Below are 23491 nucleotides of genomic sequence, written 5' to 3'. Positions count from 1 at the left end.
TTCTTTAAGCTTCTTGTGACATAAATAAATAATTAGCGGTGAAATGAGTCACTTTTAGAGAACACCTAATATTTCACAAGTATGGAGAAATAAAAAAAAAATGGTGTGATAAGTACAAGCATTACTTCATTTACAACATATTTCACAAAAGATAAGTCCAGGAAATCGTAAAATAGGTGTGTCAGTTGGTTATATAGGTCAAGATCAAACCCATCTGTGTATAGTATCCGACAAAGACGCAATTATGAAGTTTCTTCTATTTTCATTGTTCCAAATTGCGTTAGTACTTCTTGAAGTACCCGCAATCAAAAGTTACGAATGCAACAATAATTCATCCTTGTGCATTGACCAACACCATTATCAACAATGTACCAACAACCAATTAGCTGGAAACGTCATGGCGTGTCCTGAAGGTGAAATATGCGACCACACGTCTGGTACTGCCCTGTAAGTATCAAACCCTCGTACTAACAAATTTTTTCACTTTTCAACAGTTGTAGAGACATCAACGTACTTCCATTATCTTTGCAAACCTTAACAGACGAGCCCCAATGCACAGAACCCTCGCTCTTCCCAGCCCCTTCTTGCCACCAGTACTACGAATGCTCAGCAGTCTGGTGGTGGTATCAACTAGAACTTAAAACCTGTCCAGAGGGTCTACTTTTCGACAAAAAAACTAACTCGTGTGGATCTGCATCTTCTGTTGATTGCGATTCACGTTCGAGTACCACCTTAGCACCACCTATCGAACTACCAGAGTGTAAGGGACGCAGCAAACACCCAGCGCTGCTCTGTTACCAGTTTATAGAATGCGTTCCAATGTGGTGGTACTGGTCACCCGAACTGAAGAGTTGCCCGCAAGGGCAAGCGTTCGATCGGTACACGGAGAGCTGCGTGTGTGCTGGACAACTTGATTGCGTAGTACCAGGTATGTCTTTTCGGTATGACAGTGTCGTTATTTTTGGCGATGGATGTTCTAGATAGTAACAAAGTCGAGTGTAGTGGGCCTGGTAATCACTCGACTTCAAATTGTTATGAGTACTACCAGTGTACCAAATTCTTGTGGTGGTGGCAGGCCCAGTTGAAGAAGTGTCCGAATGGGCAAGCTTACGATAAATCGGTTTGCAAATGTGCGTCAGACCAAGATGTGAAGTGTTTCTATCCAGGTATTGTCGTGGATTTGGTTGTGTAATTTGATAGTAAAATGAGTTTTATTGCAGTACCTCAATGTCAAGGTTACGCTTTATATCCAGCTTCCAACAAACGCCAGTATTATGAGTGCGTGTTTAATGATTCAAGTTTGGAATGGAAGGCGGTACTAAGGACGTGTAACAGTGGTTTAGCGTTTCATCCAAGTTTTGCTGAATGCGTACCCGAATGGTTTCTAATATTTTAATTATTTACTTTCATAAGACCCGTGACAAAATTTAACATTATTATAAAGAGTATTGACATGATCATATCAAATAATTTTCTTATTAAATAAATATTATGCAAATAAAAAGTTTGCTTTCTTTAAAATATACACCAAAATATAAGAGATAAAGTTGAATTAATCAAATGACTGACGGAAATCTTACTGGCAGTGCCAAAAAAAAATTGATTGATTTATTGAAAAGTGCTTGATTTCAGAAACTGATAGTTTTACAAAAGCTTAGTTCAGCCTTATTCTTACTTATCTAGTGGTAATTTCAACATTGATACCTACTTAACTACATTATTGTTGACATGCCCTGTGCGGCTTAGACATATCTTTGTCTAACTATTTGGCCTATGGTCTACTTTTCGTTTTCTACCTATGTTTATGTTCATAACTTGGGGAGAAAAGCTAACCTCCGCTGATAGTACCAAAAAACGGGTGGAACTTACAGACGCAGGTAAAGAGGCTAATCTTACATAATTCAAGATCATATGATTAAGGAATTTATTTGCGAAAAGAATCACGAACTTGGCCAGCAACACTAAACGAAAGTCATATTTTATGACTTCTTTACTCAAGTAAGAATTTTGTTATCAGTTCATCTTTATTATACCGTTTCGAAGTAAAACTGATCTTTTATCGCCAAAATGTATACTCTGTGATAAAAAATCAATGCTCGGAACGCAAGGGCGATTATGAAAGTAAACAATAAAACTGCTTATGGTATTTTCTTACTAAATCACCAAAATTTTGATAACAGAATTTCACTTAAATAATAAAACCGCACAAATATTTGCCTATTATTTAAACGCGACGTCAAAAACATAAATAAAAAGATTCAATTGTTTCTCTACGTTTCATAGTTCCATCACTCGAAATGCTGACTATCGCAAAACTAATTGTAACAACAACGACCAACTAGACGCAAAATTAACTTTTGTAATTTCAGTGCGGCATTTTGGCCCTGTGGGCGGTACCAGCTGACGCCATTTTCTGCACAGGCGAATGTAAAGAATCCGGAATACGATGTCCAGATCCATACTCGTACCAAATTTGCGTGAATATGTCAGATTATGCAGTTGCCGCCACCACCGCCAAACAGTGCCCAGACGGTACCATCTGTACCGATCAAGGAAACTTTCCGTAAGTACCGTTCTTCAAACTTCTTCCTTAACAAACTGTTATTCTAGATGCAAAGTTGGAACAGTACCAGTACCCACAACTACGCCGAAGCCTAGTAAGTATCAACCTAGAGTAAATAGCAATTTAAAGTACCATTCTAGCAACTCTACCACCGTGCTCGGGCCCTGCAAAATTCCCTACATCATCATGCAACACATACTTTGAGTGCGTGCAAACTCTATGGTGGTGGTCGCCCTCCACACAAACGTGCCCAGATGGGCAAAACTTTGACCCGTCCACCGCTGAGTGTTCTAATACGTATAAATGCGGACCAAGCACTACTACTGTGGCCCCTTCAGGTAACTAGTTGTTTGTCTTGATGGCTGTACAAGCAAAGGTATGTTGCAGACCCAAAATGCACTGGTTCCGGGAGATTACCAGGACCCACATCAAATCAGTACTACGAGTGTGAGCTGATCTGGTTTCAGTGGCAACCTCAATTGAAAACTTGCCCAGATGGGCAAATTTATGATAAGACTACAGCTCAATGCGTAGGTGGTTCCAAAAGTTTGAGTGAGAATGTAGCAGTACCAGAGGAGACGATTGACGTATTGAAAAATTTATTTTCACAAATTGAAACGATGTTTAGTTAAACAATTATGAAACGAACATGTTACCAAAAGATAAAATCTATTAATATGAAACCTAGAATTATCCCTAGTATCGTTGTTAAGGCTGAAATAATTATGTTGGCACCGCTGATTAGTTGGTTATGTTTTGACGTATTTTGAGTGTTAGCGATGATTGTTGTTTGTATTCTTGGTATGATGGTACTTGTGGTGGTACTTTCTACGATTGACGAAGTTTCGAAGTTCCGTTCTTCAGTGAATGGATCGATAATATCGCTTTCAGTACTTGTGCTTGGTTTGGTTTCGATTGTTCTAAGAGTGGTGGTACTGTCTTCTAGCACGGTTGATAAAATTTTCGAATCACCATCCTCATCGGCAACATTTGCCATGTTTATGGGATTTCCGTGCAATTTGGTTTCAGTACTTTTTGGAGTAGTGGTAATTTCTGATGCTGACAAAGTATCCATATTACGATCTTCAACAGTCGTAACATTTTCAGTAGTTTTGTGTGGTTCTGAATTTTTCGCTACATCATTTTTCTCGGTGTTTCCCATCGCTGCCCAGGCACTACTATCAAAATTTGGATCTGGTGTAACATTTTCCGGCGTTTTTGACGAGTACGATTCCACAGTCGTCACTCTTGCCGTTGTAACAACATCCTCACTGAAGAAAAACACGCTACCGTTTTTAGTGGCTGAAGAATTTAACACAAAATTGAACCCATGGGCAGCATGTGGAAACGTTCGGGTTGTCGTTGCTCGACTCGTTTCTGTAGCGTTCACAGCTTGTGTTTTTTCGGCAATTGTGGTATTCAACGTAAAAACATCTGTAACAGTACTTACGGCTGAAACTAAAAAAAAAAACACTTTCAACTTTCTCACCATCTTCTGTACTAAAGTGCACATCTGTTGTCCCTCCATTTCCACAACTAATTTTACAAAAAGGGTTAATGAAAATAAATTTCGGAAAGAAGCTACTTACGGGTAAAATTCCGGATCATCGCAGGGTTCATTTTTGAGGCAAGTAACGATTCTGCCTTCCAGAAGACCGCGTTCGCCAACTTCTAGACAAAATCGGTACCGAGTGGCCGTATGGTTTGTGTAACATTTTAGCGTGGTACCGAGATTGAGAAAGAGAAGGAGAGGTGCTACGAGCTATTATGGAAGAATCGAATGAGTTGCGTACGATAGTACAGGTTTTTAATTTACCAATGGGTCAAACTTCATATCTTTGAATAATGTCGTTGCAAAATTATGAGTTGTTGTTTTTGGGAAGGTCACGGAACAATTGTGTTAAGTATCGAGTAAGAAGAAAGTCAATATTTGGGCAATTTAACGTCACATGTTGACGAGGCGTGTGTGAAAAGTGGAATCCTTTTATTGTCGGTTTATTAGTTTTTGCCAATTATGGTTCCACGATCTCAGTTGTAAAATAAAGTAGAAAAAAAAACTCAAAAAAATTAATCGTTGAAAAGTCTGAAATTGGTTAAAATTCGTTACGACGGTTGAGGTACTATCCTAACCTTCGCGTGATTCCTGTGTTATGTGTTGTGTGTTACGACCTGACGATTTTGAAATAGCGGGAAGTGATTATCATCAAACATATTTCAGAACCATCACGATTAAATCTTCAAACGAACAAAAAAAAAACATATTAAAAGCGAACTACAGTACACTTGGACAGACAGATGTTTCAAATTTACAGGGGTTAATAAAACCTTCATTCGAGAGAAACGCGATCATGAACCTTGTTAATGATTTTTGGTATTACGGCAGTTTTTGCAGAACGTGGTACGTTTTCAAAGGATTTTGTCCCGTCCTTGTACCCATTAATCCAAAGACGAATGGCTTCATGAGAAGAATATAAATCGTCTAATGTAGGAAAAATCCAGTCATGCAGTTTTCCCTTCCAAAAAGAAGAACTAAATCACATTAAGAATTACGATTTTCTCCATTCTTAAAAATCACTAGACACACTAATACTCAGTCAATCTCTAAACGAAGAATTACTGACACAATTTACTTATCAAACCACTTTCGTAAAAACTTTCCCGGATAAACCAGCTTTCAAATATTGAAACAACTTTGAAATCGGCTGATGATCTTGAAATGGTTGAAGTTATTATCATCAAACCTGTAGCTAAGAACCATCCCGATTAATTCAACTTTAAACAAAAACAAAATTGAAATCGGTTCTTGTGTTTGCCACAGGCAGACAAAGAGGTCAAAGTTACTAAACATTCCTCTTTTTGAGTAGGCGATTAAAGAAATATGGATTGTGATCAAGTCCACTGGTGGAAGAAAGAGAAATGAAAAACAATTTACCATAGAAACAGAATGTCAGTCTAACAACTAATAATTACAAACATCACGTTTTCATCAACATGTTAAGAAAATCTCTCATTTTCACCTTAATCTTCATGTTTTGCCGAACAGCTGTCAGCTACTCACTTATCGAAGAAGACAAAGAACTCTTAGATGACAACTTTTACCTCAAATACCTCTTCTGGGCCGCTTGCATCGTCTTCACAGGAGTCTCGCGTCACCTCATCAGGGTAAACCCTTAAATCACCACTCATTTACTAACCACTGAAACAGTCGTACGATATCGGCATATCTTACAGCATTGTATGCATCTTCGTGGGCATCCTCTGGGGAGTAGCTGCCTTATATAACCCGTGGGTGTACAAGATAACAAAAGTGGCTCAATCGAACACAATTGTGTTCAGTTTAGGAAGACTGTACGTTCCGACCATTATTTTTACTACTGCGTTTTCTATAGATACATACATTTTCTACAAGTGTTTGGCACAGATTCTTATCATCTCCGGACCAGGTTTGTAAAGTTGTACCTACCAGTAAACAGTTAACTAAAAAAGATTTCAGCTGCTCTACTTTGTGTGTTACTAACATCTGCAATGGCTGAACTAATCCAAGACAAACTTACTTTCGTTCAATGTTTGATGTTTGGGGTCATCTCGATAAGTATTTATCCCATGGATGTGTTGGGATACCTTAAAGAGTCCAACGTTCACGCCAAGTATATTATTTCCTTGTTGCACGGAGAAACGTTAATTGCAACGGTCCTGAGTTCTCATCTTTACTATTGTTTGTTTCGATTTGAGGAGGGGTGGATAGCGAAGTGGTACCAGTTCGTGATGAGTTTTGCAAGGTTCACTTTAGGTAAGTGATCTAGCCCTAATCAGACGATTATTAAATCTTCTGATTAGGGCTAGATGATAATTATATCATTGAAAGACTTGGTTCCAAAGTTGTGATGCGAGGACTAATGCCTACGCATATTAAGCACACAGCTATATATACAGCTACCGTTACTAACCGTGCTTTCCTTCATCACTCTTTATAAGAACGGAGACTGATAACAGAGATAAAAACAGAACTTTTAACGGCGATAATGGTTCTGTTTTCGTGTTTCTTCCTTCGCTCTTGCGCAGAGTGGGAGAAAGTGCATCGTAGATGGATAGCTGTGCAGTAATACATTTTTTTCCTGCGTTCTTGTCTTTAGGCTTCCCGTTGGGCTACATCTTGGGCAAATTAGGCATCCACCTCATGAAATTCTCCTTCAACAGTACTCCCCAGCTTATGCTTCTCACCACAGCCGCTTGCTACGCAGGCTATTTCTTTAGTCGCTGGATCGCAACCGCCGAAATTCTCACCACCGTGGTTATCGGCGTTATGATGGCATCCGAGAGGCACGCGCTGCCAGAAGAAACCCAACAAGCTCTTCAGAGCCAGTGGAAATTGTTAAGCTGCGCTTTTAACGGCATCATCTTCATAACGCTGGGAGCACGCGCGCCGTCCTTGTTCAAGGATAATATGTACTTCAAACATTACATCCTCATCTTCGTGACCTACTTGGTAGCGAATATTTCGCGATTCCTTAGTTTAGTTGTCTTTCTGCCGATTTTGAAGAGGTTGGGCTATGAGCTTACGTTCCAGCACATTATCATTTGTGCGTGGTGCGGCCTGAAGAACCCGCTTACCTTGGTTGCCGCTAGTGATCTTGCCGGTTACATCCCGAATAAGACTGAGCAAACTACGTGGATCTTTTTGCATATTCTGGGACTGTACGTGCTTATGTTACTAATCAATGGGACCTTCTTGCCAGTCCTACTACGGACACTAGGTTTTGCCGAGATTTCCACGACAAGGCAGGTCAACATGAATAACTGCCTCAAATACATTTACGAGTCGAGAACTAGGATGATCACCATACTGAAGATGGACAGGTATTTGTGCTTAGACGGTCTCGGAACTCGTAACACAGCCGCTCGTGTTGTTTTGTTTGTAGGTTTCTTTCTGACGCCAACTGGCCTTTGGTTGTGAGTACCACCATACTCAAGCATCCCTATAAGAAAACGAACGTGACAGACGACCAAAATATGGACGAAAACGAGGAAGAAGCAGATATGTTTCTGGGTTATAGATTCACATATTGTCCGGACTGCCAAAAGCACATACCGAACGAACCGTCGCCTAAGGAATTCAGAGAAATGACAAAAGAAGCCAGAAGGAGAGTCCTCAAACTAAAAAAAACCATATATTCCAGACAGTACGAAAACGCATTGTTAACTAGAGACGGCGTTCGAACCCTCCACCAAGCTGTCGAAATTGCCTTAGACACGGAAGAAGCGAAAATTGAAGTGGAGGGTCTTTTAAAGATGTTCGATAGAGAGGTAAAAGAAGCAATATACTAGATTTTTAAACAATATCTTTTTATTTTTTAGAACAACGTGTGCAAATATCTTCGAAATCATTTACAAACAATTCTCCAAACAAAAACAGACGCCCATGTGCCTCCACGAAACAAATTTTATTTATTCTGTTATCGCATGGTCAACCATATGCTTTACCTACTTTTCGTGGCTTGCACTGTTAGCTTCAACATAGCTCTATTGACAGTAGATTCGGTACCTAATTTAATGGACATAATGGGTCAACTGGAAGTTGCTTGTCATTTCCTCGCTTTTTTTTTGTATTTTTTGGACTTTTGGATGAGATTGTTCAGTGTTTCGCACACTTCGGTTTGGAAAGTTGGATTTCCGTCTTTCTTTAAGTAAGATAGGTAGTGCCAATCAATTTAAATAATAGTTATTATAAGGGCATAAAGTTATTATAAGCCTACGCTTTTATTCACTTTTCCTATACTAAAAACGGGCTTTAAGACAAACAGGCAAAGAAATTTTGTTTCCAAAAGAGAAAGCATTTAACGAGTCAGTATATTCCATTTACTATTTGGATAAAGAGTGGTTGTAGATTAGTTTTTATGTTGCGACCTTTAGGTGCTGTCGCTTCACCAGTATTAAAGCTCCAAACCATTCTCGAAAGTAATTTTTGCTGCGATGACATGTTTCCCTTCACATAAACTCTTCGTTCGTTGTATTTATATTCTATCGATTTTAAATTTCAAAGAATGTGGTTCTACCGCCCTAAGTTCGTTATTGTCCTTATATTTCCAAATTTGTCGTTGCAGATCCTTTCTAAACAAAATTATATTATTTTCAACATGTCCGCTTTTGTGTGCGTGCAAGAGTATGCTGCTTTTAAATTTTTAATGTAATCAAATATTAAAACAGTGTTTGATTTGTAGCAATAAGGCAACGCGGTCCAAAACACTGATTACAGCGACACCAGTACAGACTCATGGTCATGTCTTTAAAACAGTTTATCCAACACATAAAAATTAAACCACAGCCACTCCATATCCAGGAAGATCATGGATGGATTTTTTTGGACGTTATACAGAGTGCCTGTGTTTCATCCAGTGGGTCACGCTATTAATTTTTACTTCCTGATCGTAAGCACACTTAATAATCGAGTCCATTACACGGGTGACCACTTTTGTTTTCTCGACGTTTCATGACCCTTAAAGTACGAAAAAAGTAGTCTCCCGTGTCCGTCTGTTTGTCGTCTGTCTGCTTGTCTCTCTGTGTCAATTTTTGTTAGACATGTAATTTCCGAAATTACTGGGTCGATTGTTGTGAAATTTTATATGTATATTAGAAATATCATGTAGATGGTAAAACGCTAACTAAAATTTAGCTAATTATGTCCACCAACAATTTAATGACGTCTTTTGAAGAATTCTATTTGACAACGAATTAAATGTTATATAAAATAATACATGTGCTTCTATCATGAAGGTAGGATGACAGGAGGGAGCATACCTCATTTGATCAGTGTTAAAGAAACGGCGGCAAAACAGCTTCCTGCAAGAGCCAATTATGACCCTTCCGTACCACGTCGTGAGCGGTCGATTGTCAGCAGAGGGTCACAGGCGGTATCGTTTAGTTTAAAATAGGTTCATACGGAGTAAAAATGTCTTATTACTATTTGTGTAATTCTGGCATAAAAGCAACATTTCTAACAACACAAAAACTCAAGTAAATTTTACTGCTCAATTTTTCAATCATTATTTCACGTTTTCAAACTATCTTCCCTCCTTTCATTCTATGTCCCTGACTTCTACACTACTTGTAGTGTACGAATCGGCTTTGAATTTTTTCCTTAATTAAACGACAAAATATTCACAAAAAATTTAACACAGTATAATAACATTTTATCAGTAACATAAAATAACAACGTCTCACGAACGTCTATCGACACGCGAACTGTCGGGTCGACACCAAACTTGGTCGTTTCTCTTTTTTTTCTCGCACTGTGTTTTATCTATGTTTATGACGTTATAACAAATTTTTTATTGATCAAATTAAGAATGGGTCATCCCATTTTCTCGAAAATTTGAAAATGCGCACGTCTTTTTTTTTATAAGAATAACATTTAATAATAATATTCAGAACATTTAGTTCGATTGTGGCTTAATTAATAATTTTAGTATTTTTAGTCCTCTGTTTTGACGCGACAAACACATTCAAATCAAACAAATTTTTAAATGACATTGTTCCGATCTATATACATAAACACTTGAAGTTAAAGCTTGTTATTATTGCTGAGACGTCATTATTGATGATTAACTTCAGTGTGGTTTGGATACTGTTGCTATGCTTTCACTTTTTCTGACGCCTGCAGCGTCAGTTACGCACCCCCGGTGCTCGCCATTACATTCTGGGTTTGCTGTAGAATGTTAGTGTATGGATCTATCTACAATGTTCTATTATTGGTCATGCCAATGTTAATATTTAAAAAATTGATTGCACAACCCACTAGAGACTTTTTTCTGTCATATGGTATTAATAATTAATAGAACGTCTTTGGTGGTTGCCGACTGCGGTATAGTTTTTACTGGCAAATTTGAATGTGTCTCAATACATGTCTCTTACAAAAACCGTATTTTTTTCAGATCATTTTGGAGCATTCTGGTGTTCGTATTAATGCTACTTAATCTACTCTTAAACATATTCATGGTAACGTTGATCGAAACGGTAGGCACCCAAACATTACACTACATCCTGGAGATTGTGACAGTCGTGGTGGCTTCATTTCGAGTCTTAGAAATATTTGCTCGAATAAAATATTTCTCATGGTTCCTCAAAATCCCCACGATAGGCCTAAAGCATGCAGACATGCGAGTGAATGCACACAGGGCTTTCGCATACGAGTTAGGCAAAAATTATATCTCTGGAGAAGAAGAAATCCTCGAAAATCTCCACCGGATAGTCGACAACGAAAAGATCAGAATGGATCTAAAAAATACAGCGGAGGAAGAACGACACACGCTCAGTCGGAAACTGGCGTTGGCGCAGAAAACAAGGCCCGTGGTGGCGAGTACCGTGAAGACGAAAGCAGCAACCAGGGCGGTTCTCAACAGCATGAAGGACGACATACACGAATTGAAGGTTTCAGGTATCAAGACGATAACCGCATCAAAATTACGGATAACTAAAAAAGCTGTAGTTTTCTTTTTATAAGTTCTTCTGTTTAGCGATATTATAACTGCACCGTCCATTTATTAGGATGGGTCGATGACAATGAGTATAACAAACTCCTGAAGTCTATAGCCGAAAGGTACAAATACGTCAGTACGATGAACTTCATCGAGTCGTCAGCACCTAAACTAATCTTTCAAGAAGTACCGTACATGGCCAACGACAACGTTCTCATCAATTTTCTGTGGTCGAATATAGCTACGAGGAAGTACGATCCGGGAGACATAGTCATAGATGAAGGAGAAGAAGCCAATGGGATTTATATTCTCGTCACAGGTACTACTTTTTTATAGTCGTACTGGCGTACTTTTTTGCACTTTAGGGCTGCTGCTTGTGCAATACATTCCCAACGAAACCGTCCTAAATCTTCTCAAAGAAACAGGATCTCTGCCCGTCATCGACTACCTTTGCATCAGCTCGATGGAACAATCGAATTACGAGTACTTCATCCCCGGCAATACCATAGGCGAATTGTCGACTCTGACTAAACGATCGTACGATGGTAGGATTACCGCCGACACACACAGCGAGGCCTTTTTTCTGAGCGCGGATACCATCAAGCGGGCCATCCAGATGGATCCGGACCCTGTCAACGGGTTAGTGGTACCTCTTTTAAGCATGTGTCCAAATGTACATGTTTTAGTCTCGAATGCCGTATATGGAAGTCGATTGGCTTTAAAATGGCAATCGAACTGATGATGAGGGTTCCAGCTTATCGCACGTTAACTCACGACAAGATTCAGTATTTTGTAGAGCGCGCTTTCGTACCGAATTTGTCGAACTATAAGATTTTCGTCGTTAACGAGATGATGCACGACATCATTTTGCTAGAGGGATTTGTTATTGATTATAACACGAGAGATATATATAAGGCACCGTGCTATATACCCAGGTGACTACATTTTCATCATTCATCTTTATTTGGATCGTAAATAAAATATTTAGAACGGTTAAAGTAGAATGACTGAGTGATAGATATACATACAGTTAAATTAACCCAGAAATATACATATATTGTGTAAAATGAAATAAGTTCTCAAAAGAAGAGCCACTCAACTTCCATTCCATTTAAAAATTTCTGCAATACCCATATAAAGTTCCACCACTTGAACAGTACCTAGTAAAATTTTACAACCGGTACTGTGAGGGATTGTTGCAATGCGGCGGAATAATGACGGCAATAAAAGGAGCGTCCCGCCAGTGTACAGCGGGCTAGAAACATCCAGGGTTGTAGTGAATTTATTATTTATGTTTTTGTGAGTTCAACCTTGATGGTTAACTTTGAAATACCAAGACAATTTTATTAGGTACTGTTCAAACGGTGCAACTTTATGAGTGTTGTTACATTTCAAGGTCCAGGCGTTTCACTTACTGCGCGATCAGCATTATCTGATTACTAATGCACACTTTTTGAATTTCAAAGCTGTACTTCTAGCCCTTTCAAAATTATAATTTTAAATTTTAAAGCCGCACTGTGTGTATATTTACGATGATTCACGAAAAAATTGCTGTTTTCCTTGTAACAAATCACTTTAAAGCATTTTTAGTGTCACACGAAATCGTAAAAATCTAATTACACACACTCGGGTTCGCCTCGATTCCTAGCACACAATTAATTTGAATCCATTTGTTGTTAACTAATAGGATTCGAACTAGATTAACTTGATGTTTATATAAAAATAAGATTTTGTTGCCGCTCCAGAGCTGTACAAAAGTTGGTTCTCCCTAAGAGCAGCCTCGTCACCGTGCAAACAACCCTTGAAACCAAGCTGATGATTGTTCCAGCTAAAGATTACAACGAATACGACATAATGTTTAGCGTAGAAGAAGTGGCCACGCTGGTTTGTACTTAAAAAGAAAATCTGTAGACCTATTTTATGAGCTTTTTTTATCAGGTGGATACAACTAACACCAAGTGTCTTCATCACTTAATTAAAGACAAACTCCTACTAACCTCTGGAGATTCACGACACAAGTCGCTGAAAATGGCTGTCGCAAACGAGTTGAAAAAATCGAAAACTAAATCGACGGAGTCCGTCAAAAGCAAGATAACATTTGTATTTTTGTGGTTTTTGAGAGGTCGTTGTTTACTTTATCTTGTGCTTTCAGGTATCTTCGGGAACGTTGAAAGATTCCAAGAATGTTTTCGACACTTTATAAATTTAGCTAATTTTGCCTGTTTTTTTTTCAAGTTTTAATAGTAATTAAAGATTTTTACGTTACGTACAATTTAGTTTCTGATTTTGTTAAGCCACATTTCCTTCCTCTAATTGGAACTCCGAACTTTCATTAACTTTTTTCGAATTTTCGAATTATTTTAAGTGCACGGAGAGAGTTTTTTTGTTTGTGCGGTTTATTTGAAATAATGGAAAAGTTCAAGACACGTCGAAAAATTAGAAAGTGCGTCAAACTGGACCAAATGGCGTAGACAGTCGAATTATTGTAAAGACACAAATTTAAAATGCGAGGAAGTCGAGGAACCAGTAGCACCACAAGCAAATGCGGTCGCTACAGTTGTGAGCAAGTACCGAGAAGTGTTAAAGACATTTAGCAAGGATGACGCCGTGGCGTAGCGTATCCTTGTAGAAACTATGAACAACACAGATGTAGATTTGATGGCTACATGTGAGTCAGCGAACATGATTTGGGAATCTTGGAATCAACTTTTATGTACATACGAACAAAGTTTCAGCAACGCGTGGACCGACTTATAGAACAGTTCTTCAGCTTCGAAAAAATCCAGACGAAGAATCGCGGCTCACATCGTCCGTTTGCAGCGAAATTTCCTAGAAATGAATGGAGAACTAAGAAGAAACTGCCCGACCTGTTGCTAGTGAGCCGCATCATGTTGCCCTTATAATATTCGTAGGTAAATTTCCGTGTTGCTTCATTCTTTTCTAAATTCACCTCTTCCCCTAGAAATTTTAGAAATTTTTTGTTTCTTTCCAGCGTTTTTCCTTCATCGGTGTGAATGAGATAAGAGTGATCGGTCAATTTCTTTATTATTCTTTCTTTTTTCCATAAAGTTCGAGCCACAGACCATTGAGCAAATAGAAAGACGTTTAAAAACCACTACGATTTAATGTGGCGATTACAGCGCTGCTCGAGCTCCTGCATGAATTAAATCCACTGATTACTAGATTATAATTACTATAGTAGTAATTTTATTTTTAATTACAATTTTAATTCTATAAAAATGAACTAAATTCAGTAATGAAAAACATATATTTGATAACAATGACAAAATTACAAAACAACTCTCAAAGAAAAACAATTTCATTTCGAAATACCTAAAAAAAATAATTTAATTACAAACTGCTTAAAAAAAACTCTTGAAACTACGGGTAGGTGTTAATTTTAAAACCTATTTGAATTATTAATTCTTCTACGATTATGTACTTCAAATTGTTTTTGCAGATTGGTCAATTTTTTATTTATTATTAGACGCACTGCCAAATTAATAATTTCCGTTCTTAAATCAGCAATATGAATGTCACAGTTAATCCAAGTAAAGTTAATTGTTGCTGTTATATGTTCTTTTAAATTTCTTGCAATATTTGGAACTTCTCCAAAATTATCTAAAAAGAAGACTATGGTATCGTAAATCTCAGCTAAGCATGTTACAAATTCTTTTGTAGCATATTTCAACCTTAATTTTTGATCCTGTTCTTTGTAAAGAGTGAAAATATGATGTTCTTCGGTTTTTTGTGCAATTATACAATTTTTACAGTCTTTACATGTGATAGCTTTTAATTTTTTTATTAAAAAGCCACAAACATATGTAATAGCCTGAAGATCATATAAATCTTTAAATGCAGCTCTATTAGTTGAGCTAGAATTTTCTAAATTTACCAACTCATTGATATTTTCTGTAAACTGAAAATTTGTTGGTTTTGATGACGAGGATAAAAATATTCTAAGATTATCGAGAAGTTTTCCTACATCTTCTTCACAATTCTTACCATATGCTTGATATGCTATCAAATTATTCAAAATACTTGTTTTTAACGCCGATATAAATTGAAAACACGATGGATTACTATTTCCTGAACCGTATTGTCGTATCACTGAAAATAAATTTTCTAGAGGATCCTGATTCAACATTCTTGTTCGCAAAAATTTGAATTCATTTTTTTCACACATCTGCCAAAGAAGTCTATTTCCACGAATGTTATTTAACCAACCTTCTTTAAAGGGCATATTTGTTTTGAATTGACCACGTACTTCGTCATAAAATTTCCAACTTTCGATTTTTTTTTCCATTTTATTCCAAAAATCAAAATGACCAGATTTCTTTGTTAAAGCACATCTTAGCTTTGGATTGCAGTGATTGTTACGCATATTAATACCAGTGGAGTTGAAACTGTCGAATAAATCATTTGCGTCTTTTACAAAGAAAGCCGTTTCGATTGCTTCTGAAGGAATATTTTCTTTTGAATCTATTAGAGTTTCAAGTGCAGCTGCCATACTGGCACTAAGTGTTTTTGCTGCAATTGACACTTTCATCTTTAATAATCTATATCTGTTCACGTAAAGAAAGGGTTCTCGGATTTTATGCAAAGTTTGAAATCTTCGAGTACTATCAAATTGATAAGCTTGTCTCAAATACATAAATTTAGCTTTCTTGGTTTCATCATAATAAATCGTATATTTAAGGAGAGCATTTCTTAATGATTTCAATAAATGGGGACTATCATATAAACATACAATTTTTTTTGAATTTACCTTAAAGTATGGTTCCTTATACTCTACATTTGATTCTTCTTTTAACAAACGTAGAGCCTTTACATTCGAACTGGCCTGATCACAAACGGTGCATATGACTTTTGCGCCGGCCATATTAAGTTTGCTCATAATTTCTTTAATTATTAGTTTTAATTTTATACTTTTAATAGAGTCCTTAACAAAATAGTACGCTATTGGTTGTTTCCATCCGGAACTAATACCTTGTATCATAAATACTAACGCATGGTTAGCATAATTTTTATTTCGTCCTAAAGATCCCAAATCCTCAAAACCAATAATTTTGTCAGTAGATCTCGAATAGGTTAAATTTGTAGATAAAGACACTTCATCAAACATAAGCTTGCATAATCGATCTCTTGGTTTCAGTTTCTCAATTCTCATTTTTAACTTATCAAATAGTTCGTCATTCACGCCACATTCAAAAGGTATATTTTTCAAAAATTTGTACAAAGTTGTTTTTGACGGAAGTCTGAAAAAATGTTTTAAAAAGCGATAACATTTTGGACCTCTTTTGTACATAGCCAAGGCAAATATTTTATTTTCAGTTGACCATCTAGGAATTTTTTTTTTCATGTTATCAAATTGGGATTTTATGAAGCTTGCACTTACAGAATTGCAATTTTCTTGTAAAATGTTAATTAGATGATTTTGGGGAGCACGTTTTAGAAGATCCAAGTTTTTTTTTGATTTACATAATTTTAAATTTAATCTGTTTATTGCCTGTTTCTGGCGTTTTGTTATTCTAAATAAAGTTTGCTCTCTAGGAGTTAAGTCGTCCACTCTTTTGCATCCTACCTTTTTCAAAACACTGGGTGAATATTTTCTTTTTTTCGGAGTATGTGATATTGTCGTGAGAGTATCACAATGGCGTTTGCGTCTTTGTGAATTTACGCTACCATCATACTCAGATTCCGGAATAGTTCCGACTAAAAAAATAAAAATTTTATAATTTTTTTGTTCACTTTTACTGGAATACCCATCACCATTAGTATTAATCACAGCTTGACTACTGTCCTTAAAAATAGTGGGAATTGCGTATTTATGAAGGTTCGTTTGTGCGGTGCTCGTAAAGTAATTTTTACTGAAATGATCTTCACAAATGTAAGCTTTTTTACAATTAACAACAATTTTTTCTGTGCAGGAGGCATTAATGGTATCTATCCACTTTTGTTTTTGAACTGGAGATTTAGGAAAAATAAAAAAATGTTTATTTTTGTTCTTGTTGATTCCTGTTGCGTATACTGACGGACAATTTGGAACTTTGCATCGATATTTATTAATAATTTTCATTTCCGTTGTATCTGAAGCAAGTAAAACTATATTTATATGACTTAAAAATAGCAGATATAATAGCCACCAAACTTACTACTGAAAACCTTTTGAAAAAATTATAATTTGGCGTTTGAATTTGAATGACGTTAAAGGAGATATTTGTTGACAGTAAACACGATCTATTACGAAATTTACACGAGTATAAGCGAATGAGTGTTTGCTCCAGCCGCTCGCGCAGCGCTAGTGTCGCTTCCTAGACTATTATCCTATATATACGATTAAATGGCAATGAACTGTCTTCCTATTTGTTTAATGGTCTGTGGTTCGAGCTAAAAAAAAATATCATTTAAATCAGAACGCTTGACAACAGTTGCTATCCTTTTTAAAGAATAGGGTCAGTTTGTAAACTGGAAAAAGTTAAACTCAAAAATTCTACCCTTACATCATGGTGGGCCACAAGGTTCACTCTTGGAGCCTCTTCTGTTTCTAGTGTATGTAAATGACTTCCTCGAATGTATCGTGTCAGTCCATTTCAATTTGCAGATGATACCACCCTAGTGAATGCGGTAGATGAGGAAAACGGTTTATATACAGTCGGTTTTGACGGCCAAAAATTGGTTTCTAGCCAACAAGCTAACTTTAAATGACTAGTTATAATTTTAAATTTTAAAGCCGCACTGTATACCTATTTACAGTGATTCACGAAAGTGAATATTTCTCAACTGTATTATTTGTTTTTGTAATATTTGTTTCGTAAGTGGAACAAGATTGTTGCATTTAATGCAACAAATTATTTTAAAGCATGTTTTGTGCTACGTGAAATCCTAAAGTCAACCTCAATGCTTTGCAATCTATTTCGACTCGACACACTAAACAATTATATACAATCGAGTTCGCCTCAATTCCTTCCACACAATTAATTTGAGTCCATGTTTTGTTAACTAATAGGATTCTAACGAGATTAAATTGATGTTTATATAAAAAGAAGATTTTGTTGTCGTTCGAGAGCTGTACAAAAGTTGGTCTTCCCTAAAAGCAGCTTCGTCAACGTGCAATCTATCATAGAAACCAAGCTGATGATTGTTCCAGCTAAAGATTACAAATTATTAGTTTGTACTTCAAAAGAAAATATAACCATTTTATGAGCTTTCTTTACCAGGTGGATGCAACTAGCACCAAGTGTTTTCATCACTTAATTATAGACAAACTCTCACTAACTTCTCGAGATTCAAGGCACAAGCCGCTGAAAATCCTAGAATTTAGTTTTTGGTTTTGTGGCCATTTCTTTTATTCTAATACCTACAATTTCACCATACTTTTGCCGACTTTAAATTTCAGTTTAGCTTGAAAAAGTGCAACAAACGATCAGTACTTCATTATCGTTCTCTTGAATCAAGCAAAATACGGTTTTTCACTTTTTAACAAGGAAGGTACTAAATTACACAACGTGAATTACCCTTCTTACAAAACGGGGGCAATAAATTCAATTCCAAAATCTCCCGTTCCATTTAGTGCATCATTTACTATAAAGAACACTGTGTACTTTAGGGCCATAAAAGAAAAATTAGCAGAGCGTTAGTAGTGCAAACAGTACCGCATAATTGCTGATAAAACGAGAGTGAACAAGGGGGAAATCCTGCTATTCAAATGTGCACAAATATTGCAACAAGTCCATATTTTAGACGTGCATTTTTTCGTAGTGATTCCCCACTTGTCTTGATATTTAAAGGTATATCGTAACTTCACTCTGCATAAATTTAAAAAATGAAACCGAGCGTAGTATTAATGGTAACTGAAGATTGTTTCACTGTTAAATTTTTCAACTTTTTCTTTTACAGTTTTTATATGGGTTTGTACCCCAGATATTGACTCAGTCGAGTAAGTGACCAGGGTTATAAAATACGTTATTAGTTTGTAATTTTCACTTTCAGCGAATGATCCCACCATCAACACCAATACTACTTTAAATGGAACTGCAAATGGTAAGATTTTAATGTCAAATTTACCTTTATTTCAATTCTAGGAACCACTAAAGTAACCACCATGGTGGTGACAGAAATTGGTATATTTCTCATTCGCAAATTTACATAAAATTTCTAGATAATACAACTGTCTCGACCCACAACACCTCGAATTTAACGACAACTTCTACGCCAACAAATAGTACCACTTTAAGTAAAACTGCAAACGGTAAGATTTTAATGTCAAACTTACCTTTATTTAACTTCTAGGAACAACTAAATTAACCACCATGGTTCCAAGTACGACATTTTTCATGAACGATACTACTTTTGGCGTGGCGGAAACTAGTAAATTAGTTATTCGCAAATATACTTTAATAAACTTAAATTTCTAGATGATATAACGTCAACAATTTTAGAAACAACATTGACGACAAACAACATCTCAGAATTCACAACAGCTTCCACAGCAACTATTAGTACTACTGCAACCGGTAAGATTTTAATGGTGAATTGACCTTTGTTTATTTTCTAGAATTCACTAAAGGTACCACAACCATGGTTCCAACTACGACATTTTCTGCAAATGATACTATTTTTACTGTAACGGAAACTGGTAAATTTATTATTTGTAAATGTACTGTAATAAACTTAAACTTCTAGATAATACAACGTCAACAATTTTAGAAACAACATTGACGACAAACAACATCTCAGAATTAACAACAGCTTCCACAGCAACTATTAGTACTACTGCAACCGGTAAGATTTTAATGGTGAATTGACCTTTGTTTATTTTCTAGAATTCACTAAAGGTACCACAACCATGGTTCCAACTACGACATTTTCTGCAAATGATACTATTTTTACTGTAACGGAAACTGGTAAATTTATTATTTGTAAATGTGCTTTAACATATTCAAGTTTCTAGATGAAACAACGCTTGCAGTTGTAGAAACAACATTGACGACAAACAACACTTCAGAATTAACGATATCTTCCACGCCAATAAATAGTATTACTACAAATGGAACTGCAAACGGTAAGATTTTAAAGTCAGACTTGCCTTTAATTAACTTCTAGAAACCACTAAAGGTACTACCGTCCTTCCAAGTACGACATTTTCTACAAACAATACTACTTTTGACATGGCGGAAACTGGTAAATTTGTTATTCATGAATGTACTTTTATAAACTCAAATTTGTAGAGGATACAACATTAACGATTGTAGAAACAATAGTGCCGACAAACAACATCTCAGAATTATCGACAGTTTCCACGGCCACAATTAGTACTACTTCCAATGGAACTACAACCGGTAAGATTTTAATGTTGAATTGACCTAATTTATCTTCTAGAAACCATTAAAGATACCATCACCATGGTACCAATTACGACGTTTTCTGTAAATGATACTGCTTTTAATGTGACGGAAGCTGGTAAAGTTGTTATTCGTAAATGTACTTTAATATATTCCAGTTTCTTGCAGTTGTAGAAACAACAGTATCAACAAACAACGTTTCAGAATTAACGACAGTCTCTACACCAATCAATAGTACTACTTCAAATGGAACTGCAAACGGTAAGATCTTAATGTCAAGCTTGCCTGTAATTAACTTCTAAAAACCACTAAAGTAACTACCATGGTTCCGAGTACGCCATCTTCCATAAACGATAATACTTTTGACGTGGCAGAAACTGGTAAATTAGTTATTGGTAAATGTACTTTAATAAACTTAAATTTCTAGATGATACAACGCCAACAATTGTGGAAACAACAGTGCCGGCAAACAACATCTCAGAATTAACAACAATTTCCTCAACCACAATTAGTACTACTTCCAATGGAACTGCAACCGGTAAGATTTTAATGTTCAATTGACCTTTGTTTATCTTCTAGAAACCACTAAAGGTACCATCACCATGCTTCCAACTACGACGTTTTCTGTAAATGATACTACTTTTAACGTGGCGGAAACTGGTAAATTTGTTACTTTTACATGTACTTTAATAAACTTAAATTTCTAGATGATACAACACCAACAATTGTAGAAACAACAGTGCCGACAAACAACATCTCTGAAATAACGACAGCTTCCTCTGCAATAAATAGTACTACTTACAATGGAACTACAACCGGTAAGATTTGAATGTCAAATTGATCTGTATTTAACTTCTAGGAACCACTAAAGTAACCACCATACTTCCAACTACGATATTATCTGGGAATGATACTACTTTTATTGTGACAGAAACTGGTAAATTAGTTATTCGTAAATATACTTTAATATATTCAAGTTTCTAGATGATACAACGCTTCCAGCTGTAGAAACAACAGTGTCGACAAACAACGTTTCAGAATTAACGACAGCCTCTACGCCAATTAATAGTACTACTTCAAATGGAACTGCAAACGGTAAGATTTTAATGTCAAGCTTACCTGTAATTAACTTCTAGAAACCACTAAAGTAATCACTATGGTTCCGAGTACGCCATCTTCCATAAACGATAATACTTTTGACGTGGTGGAAACTGGTAAATTAGTTGTTGGTAAATGTACTTTAATAAACTTAAATTTCTAGATGATACGACGCCAACAATTGTGGAAACAAAAGTGCCGACGAACAACATCTCACAATTAACGACAACTTCCACGCCAATAAATAGTACTACTTCCAATGGAACTACAACCGGTAAGATTTTAATGTTCAATTGACCTTTATTTAACTTCTAGGAACCAAAAATATTTTTTTGTCATATTTTAATTTTAGGTTGTGAAACTTGTGCGGAGTCGTCCACACCTCTAACAACACCTGCATCGAGTGGTGATAGTGCAAGACGAATGTCTTTTTATTTCACAATGTTTATAGCTTGCATCTTTTGTGTATTATTAGTGGCGTGATTTATGTTTAAATTAATTCTTTTGAGTTAACTGCAATTTAATTAACCATAACGAACCGCAGTCAACAATAAATAATAATTACATAAAAGACTGGTATTCGGTTGTACTAAAAATAGGTTGTAAGTAGTACTTAATTATAATAGTAATTTCAATTAATTGTAGTTCAATAATTATATTTTAACTTTTTTACTGTCATTAAATTCTCCGTAGATAATTATTTTAAGTCGTAAACAATGAACTCATTTCTTCCTAATTGTCATGTAATTGAACAACATACAAAGAGGAAAAAGAAAACCCCAAAATTGATTACGAAATACATATCATACAAAAATGTTAAAATTGGATTTTTATTTCATTCTTCAAAATCTGATAACGTTAACTTTATGCGTCATGTGTAAAACCACTGTCATTTCCAAAAGTAATCTACAATATATTATTATTAATAAATATACACCTGGCGTAAATCTATAATGGTTTTATTTAGGTAGAAAAGTACCGTGACTAAACAAATCGTATTTTTTTCAAACATCGTATATTTGGAGCCGGAGCATCACAGACAACAACATTAAAAATTTCGAAAATGGGTTATGCGCAAGAAACTTGCATTTATAATCATCGACAAAAATATTCCCGTCCCTGTTTAGACAAGAATATCAAACAATTTAATGAATAATCAGAGCAAACATGAAAACAATGACCTGAGTTTTGCCTTATCAAAAGTGCAAACATACACCTCATAACAATGAAATCAAATCTCCAAAAATAATTCGTACGCAGTTGCAATAAGGAAAATTGACTCAACCTCTAGATATTCAAATATTTATTTTTATTTGTGATTCATTTGTTCCTTTTTTTCAGTAGCTTATGTATAAATAGGAGCTAACAGTAGTGACTTGCCTTAGCAACTCAATACGCACCATGAAGATCGTCTTCTTGGCAGCGGTGAGTACTAGCATTAGTTCAGCGGTTTTTGAAAATAGACTTTCAGATTTTGGTAGAATGGACATACTGCGTGGGAGCGCAAAATCAGACAATCTTTGTAGATGGTGAGTTGTGTAAATAAAATTATAAAATTTAAAAATAAGTTACAGGGGGTACCACGGCAATGGCAGAAATGACTTCAACGACTTCGGTTAATGTTGATTTTACGAGTACAGTAGTAAGTAATGTAACTGATAATTATATAGTAATGACAACAAACGCGGATGAATTAAATAACAATCCAAGTTTAAATACCAGTCCAACTACTTACAAAGATATCGATTCTAGTACTACTACAACAGGTAAACAAAAAGTACCGTTTTGTCATAACATTAAATGGGCAAGTTTTAGATCCAATCACGACAGTAGAGCCGCTGAGCGGAGGAACTGTTCTCTACGCAAGTCGATATGTGTTGATTCTATTACCAATTTTGTTTCTAATGTAGTTCTAAATATAGACACTTTTAAAAAATCGAATGTTGCAATTTTAAAAACCTGAAAATATTTTCATTAGAGTGTATAGAGTTAATTTTTCGTCTCTCATAACTGTG

At 35.9% G+C, this 23491-nt stretch overlaps 5 protein-coding genes and 1 long non-coding RNA gene across 33 annotated transcripts; 4 read left to right on the top strand and 2 right to left on the bottom strand.

Annotated features, from left to right (window-relative positions):
- Positions 1-58: 58 nt before the first annotated feature.
- On the top strand, positions 59-1504 carry LOC135124544 (uncharacterized). The gene is made up of 4 exons (XM_064049700.1): positions 59-447; positions 495-928; positions 981-1166; positions 1221-1504. Exons 1-4 carry the CDS (start codon positions 245-247, stop codon positions 1394-1396), a joined length of 999 nt encoding a protein of 332 aa, XP_063905770.1. The 5' UTR covers positions 59-244; the 3' UTR covers positions 1397-1504.
- A 706-nt stretch (positions 1505-2210) lies between these two features.
- On the top strand, positions 2211-3246 carry LOC135124545 (uncharacterized). Its single transcript, XM_064049702.1, has 5 exons — positions 2211-2321; positions 2370-2563; positions 2611-2657; positions 2704-2901; positions 2951-3246. Exons 1-5 carry the CDS (start codon positions 2298-2300, stop codon positions 3193-3195), a joined length of 708 nt encoding a protein of 235 aa, XP_063905772.1. The 5' UTR covers positions 2211-2297; the 3' UTR covers positions 3196-3246.
- Positions 3146-4498, bottom strand: LOC135124543 (uncharacterized). The gene is made up of 4 exons (XM_064049699.1): positions 4380-4498; positions 4153-4325; positions 4053-4099; positions 3146-3997 (listed from the first exon to the last, which is right to left on the bottom strand). Exons 1-4 carry the CDS (start codon positions 4395-4397, stop codon positions 3216-3218), a joined length of 1020 nt encoding a protein of 339 aa, XP_063905769.1. The 5' UTR covers positions 4398-4498; the 3' UTR covers positions 3146-3215.
- A 1056-nt stretch (positions 4499-5554) lies between these two features.
- Positions 5555-13299, top strand: LOC135124540 (sodium/hydrogen exchanger 10-like). 4 transcript variants are annotated; one of them, XM_064049669.1, is made up of 13 exons: positions 5555-5725; positions 5769-6006; positions 6057-6353; positions 6697-7420; positions 7483-7867; positions 7919-8247; positions 10492-10994; positions 11105-11353; positions 11454-11673; positions 11721-11969; positions 12762-12918; positions 12973-13134; positions 13187-13299. In XM_064049669.1, the coding sequence occupies exons 1-13, from the start codon at positions 5555-5557 to the stop codon at positions 13235-13237; spliced, it is 3735 nt and encodes a 1244-aa protein (XP_063905739.1). In that variant the 3' UTR covers positions 13238-13299. The 4 variants fall into 4 exon arrangements, with proteins under 4 accessions (XP_063905739.1, XP_063905738.1, XP_063905737.1 ...); XM_064049668.1 differs by having other exon boundaries at positions 11400-11673; positions 12780-12918; XM_064049667.1 differs by having other exon boundaries at positions 11400-11673.
- A 2680-nt stretch (positions 13300-15979) lies between these two features.
- Positions 15980-18737, bottom strand: LOC135124547 (uncharacterized). 3 transcript variants are annotated; one of them, XR_010279806.1, is made up of 3 exons: positions 18399-18737; positions 17190-18347; positions 15980-17139 (listed from the first exon to the last, which is right to left on the bottom strand). It is a non-coding gene; the product is annotated as an uncharacterized LOC135124547 (long non-coding RNA). The 3 variants fall into 3 exon arrangements; XR_010279805.1 differs by having other exon boundaries at positions 15980-17424; positions 17538-18347; positions 18399-18736; XR_010279807.1 differs by having other exon boundaries at positions 15980-18184; positions 18252-18347; positions 18399-18736.
- Position 18738: 1 nt separating this feature from the next.
- LOC135124542 (mucin-2-like) lies at positions 18739-23417 on the top strand. 23 transcript variants are annotated; one of them, XM_064049684.1, is made up of 26 exons: positions 18739-18883; positions 18934-18973; positions 19027-19077; positions 19196-19270; positions 19327-19404; positions 19452-19535; positions 19592-19672; positions 19720-19818; positions 19860-19940; positions 19988-20098; positions 20140-20217; positions 20265-20375; positions 20416-20496; positions 20547-20639; positions 20693-20758; positions 20806-20916; positions 20970-21038; positions 21086-21196; positions 21238-21315; positions 21363-21473; positions 21515-21592; positions 21640-21750; positions 21829-22901; positions 22948-23005; positions 23051-23242; positions 23292-23417. In XM_064049684.1, exons 1-23 carry the CDS (start codon positions 18860-18862, stop codon positions 21957-21959), a joined length of 1953 nt encoding a protein of 650 aa, XP_063905754.1. In that variant the 5' UTR covers positions 18739-18859; the 3' UTR covers positions 21960-22901; positions 22948-23005; positions 23051-23242; positions 23292-23417. The 23 variants fall into 23 exon arrangements, with proteins under 23 accessions (XP_063905754.1, XP_063905746.1, XP_063905753.1 ...); XM_064049676.1 differs by having other exon boundaries at positions 19452-19550; positions 19604-19672; XM_064049683.1 differs by having other exon boundaries at positions 19452-19550; positions 19720-19803.
- The last annotated feature ends 74 nt before the right edge of the window (positions 23418-23491 follow it).

Source organism: Zophobas morio, unplaced genomic scaffold (assembly GCF_036711695.1).
Source record: "Zophobas morio isolate AGI-343-1 ecotype UQ-CSIRO unplaced genomic scaffold, CSIRO_AGI_Zmor_V1 ptg000007l, whole genome shotgun sequence".
In the NCBI taxonomy this organism is placed as follows: Eukaryota; Metazoa; Arthropoda; class Insecta; order Coleoptera; family Tenebrionidae; genus Zophobas; species Zophobas morio.
Note: the sequence above shows the minus strand (reverse complement) of the source record. Positions and strands in the feature narration are given on the sequence as shown.

Coding starts and splice junctions, on each gene's coding strand:
- LOC135124545 (XM_064049702.1), top strand. CDS start 2,298: ATGCTGACTATCGCAAAACTAATT. Junction 2,658..2,703: donor CACAACTACGCCGAAGCCTA/GTAAGTATCAAC, acceptor GTACCATTCTAG/CAACTCTACCACCGTGCTCG. Junction 2,902..2,950: donor TACTACTGTGGCCCCTTCAG/GTAACTAGTTGT, acceptor GGTATGTTGCAG/ACCCAAAATGCACTGGTTCC.
- LOC135124544 (XM_064049700.1), top strand. CDS start 245: ATGAAGTTTCTTCTATTTTCATTGTTCCAAATTGCGTTAGTACTTCTT. Junction 448..494: donor CACACGTCTGGTACTGCCCT/GTAAGTATCAAA, acceptor ACTTTTCAACAG/TTGTAGAGACATCAACGTAC. Junction 929..980: donor ACTTGATTGCGTAGTACCAG/GTATGTCTTTTC, acceptor TGGATGTTCTAG/ATAGTAACAAAGTCGAGTGT.
- LOC135124542 (XM_064049674.1), top strand. CDS start 18,860: ATGAAACCGAGCGTAGTATTAATG. Junction 21,474..21,514: donor TTCAAATGGAACTGCAAACG/GTAAGATTTTAA, acceptor ATTAACTTCTAG/AAACCACTAAAGTAATCACT. Junction 21,593..21,639: donor TTTTGACGTGGTGGAAACTG/GTAAATTAGTTG, acceptor TTAAATTTCTAG/ATGATACGACGCCAACAATT.
- LOC135124543 (XM_064049699.1), bottom strand. Junction 4,100..4,152: donor GATGATCCGGAATTTTACCC/GTAAGTAGCTTC, acceptor TTGTAAAATTAG/TTGTGGAAATGGAGGGACAA. Junction 3,998..4,052: donor GCACTTTAGTACAGAAGATG/GTGAGAAAGTTG, acceptor GTACTGTTACAG/ATGTTTTTACGTTGAATACC.
- LOC135124540 (XM_064049667.1), top strand. CDS start 5,555: ATGTTAAGAAAATCTCTCATTTTCACCTTAATCTTCATGTTTTGCCGA. Junction 6,007..6,056: donor TCTTATCATCTCCGGACCAG/GTTTGTAAAGTT, acceptor AAAAGATTTCAG/CTGCTCTACTTTGTGTGTTA. Junction 11,674..11,720: donor GATCCGGACCCTGTCAACGG/GTTAGTGGTACC, acceptor TACATGTTTTAG/TCTCGAATGCCGTATATGGA.